The sequence below is a fragment of the Bison bison genome, unplaced genomic scaffold (genome assembly GCF_000754665.1).
Source record: "Bison bison bison isolate TAMUID 2011002044 unplaced genomic scaffold, Bison_UMD1.0 scf7180017858027, whole genome shotgun sequence".
In the NCBI taxonomy this organism is placed as follows: Eukaryota; Metazoa; Chordata; class Mammalia; order Artiodactyla; family Bovidae; genus Bison; species Bison bison.
Genome location: NW_011488600.1, coordinates 6,695 through 12,606, shown reverse-complemented (window position 1 = coordinate 12,606; position 5,912 = coordinate 6,695). Strand labels below are relative to the sequence as shown.

At 63.7% G+C, this 5,912-nt stretch overlaps 1 protein-coding gene across 1 annotated transcript in view; it reads right to left on the bottom strand.

The window, feature by feature from the left end:
* LOC105004287 (gamma-glutamyltranspeptidase 1-like) overlaps window positions 1-4,864 on the bottom strand; it is a gene marked incomplete at its 3' end in the record, with an annotated part of 9,152 nt that extends 4,288 nt beyond the window's left edge. Inside the window, exons 1-5 of the mRNA XM_010861854.1 lie at window positions 4,661-4,864; window positions 4,045-4,208; window positions 3,358-3,488; window positions 3,190-3,276; window positions 1-174 (exon numbers count right to left, since the gene is read on the bottom strand). Coding sequence (XP_010860156.1) covers window positions 1-174; window positions 3,190-3,276; window positions 3,358-3,488; window positions 4,045-4,205 — 553 coding nt within the window. The remainder of the gene's footprint in view (window positions 175-3,189; window positions 3,277-3,357; window positions 3,489-4,044; window positions 4,209-4,660) is intronic.
* Between the last annotated feature and the right edge of the window lie 1,048 nt (window positions 4,865-5,912).

The window sequence follows — 5,912 nt, the reverse complement described above, 5'->3', positions numbered from 1 at the left end:
CCACCGTCTCCCGCTGCCTCTGCAGGGCTCCCGCCAAGGCCTTCCCCACCGGGAAGCCCTGGCGGGCCAGCTCGATGCTGGGCTGGAAGAGGCGCGCCCAGGGCAGCCGCCCGTGCCGCTGGTGCGCAAGCTCGTAGCCGCGGAGCTCGCCCGGAACCGCCACCGACAGCCCGCCTGCGAAAGGAGAGGCACCGGCCGGTGGTCCGCACGGGAAGGTCCAGGCACGTCCCGGGTGGGACCCGGAGGCTCAGGAAGGAATGCATGCTTGCGGTTGTGCCTGGTAAAGGGTAAAGAATCCGCCTGCAGGGCAGGAGACCCGGACTCAATCCTGGGTCAGGAAGACCCCCTGAGAAGGAAATGGCAACCCACTCCAGCATTCTTGCCTGGAGAATCCCGAGGACAGAGGAGCCTGGAGGGCTACAGTCCACGGGGTCTTAAACAGTCGGACGCAGCTGAGTGACTGACACACTTGACCTGGCAGGCAGGAAGGTGACTCTGCTCCGGGTGTCTGCTGGGGGCACGTGCGGGGGTCCCGCTGTCCCCCAGGCCTAACGTCTGTCTCCGCAGCGGCCCCGTGTCTGAAAACCTGGCCCAGGCGCACGGCTGAGCAGCGAGAGCATACGGAAGCCGTACCTCACCACCTCTTTGTCTGAGCCTCCGGGGTCACGAGCCCCTTCACCCTGTATGATTCAAGGGTTCCCTTGGAACCCACCAAGGCCCCCAGTTGAAGCTGCAGACCACCCGCAAGGCTGGTGCCAAAGCAAGAGCCCCTCTTCCTCTGTCCCAGACCCCTGCACCGGGCCCTCTCTGGGCCTGAGTTTCCCCATCTGACCATGAGGGTTTTGGTTCCCAGCTCCGTCCTTTGAGGAGCCAGGATGCCACTGGAGACAGAGCCCCGGACCCCAGCTCCCCGCCAGGCCCCACCGCCCGCCGGCGTGCCCTAGGGCTCGGCCCTGACACAGAAAGCCTCAGCACTGCCCAGCTCCCAGGCCCCTTCCTGCTTTCACCCGAGATGCGGGGCGGGGGGCGGGGGGCGCGTTTCGGCCACTCCCAGGCTCTCGAGCGGCCTCTACCACCCTGAAGTGGGGCACGAGGTTCCTAGGGCCAGGTTGTTACCACATCACCTCCCGGAAGGTCTGCCAGCCAGCACACGTCCCTCCCCTTCACGTGTGGGCCTGACCTCAGGCCTGTGAGGCCCTGGGCCACCCTCTCAGCAGGGAGCCCGGCCCCTTTCCCATCTCACCTGGTCCATCCCCCTCTCCCCGGGTTGCTTCTGCATCTCCCGGCCTCTCCTCTGTCTGCCCTCCTGCACACCAGGCTGCCTGGTCCAGAGTGCGTGTGCACATGAGGTTGTGTCCGACTCCTGGGACCCCATGGACTGCAGCCCGCTGCCAGGCTTCTCTGTCCATGGGACTCTCCAGGCAAGAACAATGGAGTGGGTTGCCCTTTTCTCCTCCAAGGGATCTTCCCAACCCAGGGATTGAACCCAGGTCTCTAGCACTTCCGGCCCTGGCAGGCAGATTCTTTACCACTGCGCCCCGTTACGTGCTGACAGCCCCCAGGCTGAACTCTCGAGGCTGCTCCCCTGATGGCCAGATCTGAGGGTATCTGATCTCAAGGGGGACTCACTGGCAGCCTTGCCAGTCTCCGTGAGGGCCACTCTGTCCTCCCCGGGACCCCTGGCTGTGTGTCAGAGCAGACCCATCAGCAGATCCACGGCTCCGCCCTCTGAGTGTGCTGGGCACCAGCCCTCAGCATCCCTGCCCATCGCGGGACTTCCCAATGGGCCACCTGACTGGCAGCCCAAGGGGTCCTGTCACAAAAGAGCCAGATCCCCCCAGTGCCCTCCGACGCAGGGAACACCTGCCCCTCCTTCAGACACAAGGCTGGGTCTTCACAATGACCCATCACAACGTCCAACACGACTTGACCCTGCGTCCTCCTGCTCCCCCCCAGACGCCCACCCCCCCACCCCAGCCCCAGCCTCCGGGCCTTTGCACCTGGTAAGCCCACGTGCCCTCTCACCCTGCCCGCGTCCGCCTTCCAGGCTGTGTGGTGGCACCGGGCACACCCGTGCCATCTCCCCTCTGCTCCTCCTGGACGGTGCCCTTCACCTGTTTCCTTTGTTTCTACTGGCTGGGGAACAGCCCCAACACCCGACAAGCCTGAGTCAAACCAGGAGTCTCAAGAATGCAAAATGCCAAGTCTGTAAGATTCTTACCGTCTCACACCCTGAATGATTTCATGGCTACACCTGGTGAGCTTCCCAGCGGGTAAAAATTCAAAGACTGTGTGTTGGAAAGAAAGAGAATTCCCAAAGGGCTGCTCCCAGAGCCCTCTAGGTCCCCCAGGAGCAAGGCCTGCAGGAGGGGTCAGACCCACTCGGGCCTTTAATCTCCATCCTCCTCCCTCCAGCCTTGTCTTACAGTCCACCGGGGTCCCTGCAGGGTGTACTCTGGGGCTGAAGGGCAGGTTAGAAAAGAAACTCCGCCGTAATCTAGACAGCTGACCCCACAACGACGAGTGACTTCGATGCTCTTTAAAAACACAACAGGTGTGTTCAAACTCAGCTTTCCCACCATCCAGCTGGGTGACCGTGTGTGTGTATGTGTGTGTGTGTGTGTGCATGCGTGCACTCAGTCGTGTCTGACTCTTTGTGACCTGTGGTCTGTAGCCCACCAGGCTCCTCTGTCCCTGGGATTCTCCAGGCAAGAACACTGAAGTGGGTTGCCATGCCCTTCTCCAGGGGGTCTTCCCAACCCAGGGATTGAACCTGGGTCTCCCACACTGGGGGCGGATTCTTTACCACTGAGCCACCTGGAAAGCTGTGTGTGGCCTTGGTCAGTCTACATGGGCTCTCTGGGTGGGCCTCAGCGTCCCCAGCTATCCGATGGGAATCTGCACCGAGCTCCCCTGCCAAGTGTGCAGGGAGGGTTCAAGGGGCTCGCCGTGGGTGCAGATGACTGAGCAGGGCGCTGGCTCTGATCCATACGCAGTTGCAACAGGGATCATTCTGTTTCTCTAGCTCCCTGTGGCCCTGGAGGGGCCTGAGCAGAAAGGCCCTTTAGTCTGTGATGATGGGCTGGATCCTCCATGGTGGGGATGCTGTGGGCCTGAAGGGACGGGAGGGCCACCCCCAGCTGCAGACAGCTCATCCTGGCCCCGCATCCGCCCCGAGCCCACTCTCACCTTCCTCCGACTGCTCCGAGCTGTTGAACATGCCGGCGGAGGCCAGCCGCGGGGCCACCTCTCGGGCGTTGATGACCTCAGCCTTCCCTGGAATGGCAGGGCGAGTGGGCGGGCTGCACGGCCCCCGGCCCCTCCCCGGCCCTGGAGCCCACCCCGCCGGGCACTCACGCGTGGTGCTGTTGTAGATGGTGAGGAACAGGCCGCCCCCGATGCCCATGCTGTGGGCATTCAGGAGCCCCATGCACAGCAGAGCCGCGATGGCTGCGTCCACCGCCGAGCCGCCGTCCAGCAACGCGTCCCTGCCGGTGGCACGGGCAGGGGTGAGCGGCTCAGAGGGGCCACCCCGCCCCAGGGTGGACCGAGAGGAGCCCACAGGTTTTACTTTTTAACGCAAAAAATTTGTCGTATTTGAAAACCAACGGGCTTTTCACGCCGACAGATGGACATGACTTTGATCATCGGAAAAGAATGAAAACTTGTCACTTTTTTTTATTAATATCATCTTTTTCCCGTGTGAGACCTGACTTTTGTATGCGTGAGTTGTGGGCCTATAAGGAGCGTCAAACAGCAGAGTTTCTCTGAAGAGGCAGACAGCCTTGAACTGAGAAAGGGGTCCAGCCGGTCACTGGGAGACCCCCACACTCTACCCTCAGCTCCAGGGTCCCCTTCACCCCTGACCGGAGGCTGCCGGGAAGGTCCACGGATGGGAGGGGCAGCCCCGTGTGCTCGAACACTGCTCGCCCAGGCAGCCTGATGACCAGGGCCGGCGGGGGCAGGGATTGAGCCCCAGAGGGGTGAGGGTGATGCCCCGGGGCACTGACGGGGACGGTCGCCCGGGCCTGGGGCCCCACTCACCTGCCGATCTCTGAGCAGAGCTTGGCGTCCGCGGCCACGGCGGCCCTGGGGTACACGTGGCTCTGCGGCTTGGAGGTCTCGGGCAGCCAGATGCAGAGCCCAATGATGAGGAGGATCAAGACCACGGCCCCCAAGGCCAGCAGTATGGACCGCTTCTTCATGCTCTGCAGGCGCGAGGCGCAGGGGTGGCAGGTCAGGGGGCCAACCGCCGACCAGACCCGGGGACACAGCCTCGCCTCCCGGGGCACGGCACACGGTCCGGCCTCAGAAGGACATGCCAGGCCTCCTTCCCGTCTTTGCTCAGGCCACGCCCTCTCTCAGCAGCTCCTGGCCCATCTCTGCCCCCTAAATCCTCCTGCTCAGACTTAGGGCCCCCTCTGGCAGGGACCCTTCCCAGGAGGGGAGCCCCCCCAGACCTGCCTGGCTCCTTATGGTGGCCAAGCCCTCACGGTGGCCTTCAGGTCACCCCGGGAGGGACAGGCCTGGCCTGACTCCTTCCCAACGCTGTCCTTGGGGCCCCAGGTGACTGGCCGCAGAGTGTGGGGCCAGCCTCCAGTGCACTCAAAGCCGGAGCGGGGAACCCACGTCTCCTGGCCGCCGCGGGGCCAGAGCCTACCTTCTTCAGCGGGTGGGCGGCCCGAGCCTCCCAGGGAGGGGGCCACAGAGATGGTGTGGGCTGGACCGGCTGCAGAAATAGCTGGGGCCTCCTTCACGCTCCGTGGGAGCCCGTGACCACAGAACCTGCTCCAAGGAGACTTCCAGAGCACGCAGCCTGTTCGTCCTCCTGCAAATGGAGAGGGTGTCTCTGAAGCCTCTGGGTAGCTATGTGAGGAGTTTTTATGTCTCCAAGAGGAAGCTGTCAGCCGCTCCCACGTTGGTGTGAACTCCGCCTCCGAGGGCCTTTCTCCCAGGCATGGGGTGTGTGTGTGTGTCACAGGGAGCTGGCATGTGACCAACGGGTGAGGGCCACTGTGTCGGCCACGTGGGGTCCGAGGCCGGCCTGCCGCGTCTCACCTGCGTGGGGTCTTGGGAAAGTCACTGGCCGTCCGTCCAGTGCAATGAGAGATGAAATGGGTTGAAAGTGTGAATGTGTAAGTTGCATAGCTGTGTCTGACTCTCTGTGACCCCACAGACTGCAGCCCGCCAGGCTCCTCTGTCCACGGGGCTCTCCAGGCAAGGATGCTTTGGAGCGGGTTGCCATTTCCCTGCTTCAGGGGGTCTTCCGCACCCAGGGATGAGCCCTGTGCTCCTGCACCGCAGGCAGATTCTGTGCCCTTGAGCCAGGTGTCAAGCGTCAGCTACGTACTGGCTCCACTTGGGGGAGGCTGGAGGCCTCACCGCACCCTGACACCGTGGGCTTCTCTGGTGACTTCCTGCCAGGCTGGACATGGAGGGACAGCCATTGCCCATGGGGTCCCAGTGGCAAGGATGACAGGTGAGGGGTGTGTAGCCCAACGGGTGTCAGAGGGGGAAGGCCCTCTCTCCCAAATTCAGTTCCCCCCCGAAGGGCGATGTTCTGCCAGAAAACCCCAGGCCGGGACCCCTCTGCCTCGCCCGGTTCCTACTCAGAGGGGCCCACCCTGGGATGGTTCCGTGCCCTCTGCCCTCCACCCTCCGCCGGGCCGGAGAGCCCTCAGGGCATGTCCTGGGCCCCAGGCCTGTTCACTGGGTCTGGCCACGCTGGGCACCTCGAGGGCATGCTGGGCATTTCTCCTGGGCTTGGGACCCTCAGCTGAGACCCTCGTCCTACTCTGCATCCTCTCCCCACCCGGGCCCCGGGGAGAAGCCAGCCAAGGCCTCCTGAGGTTTGGCCTCCCCTCTGTCCAGCTTTCTGCCAAGGGCCCAAGTGGGCTCCCCGGAGGGCCGGG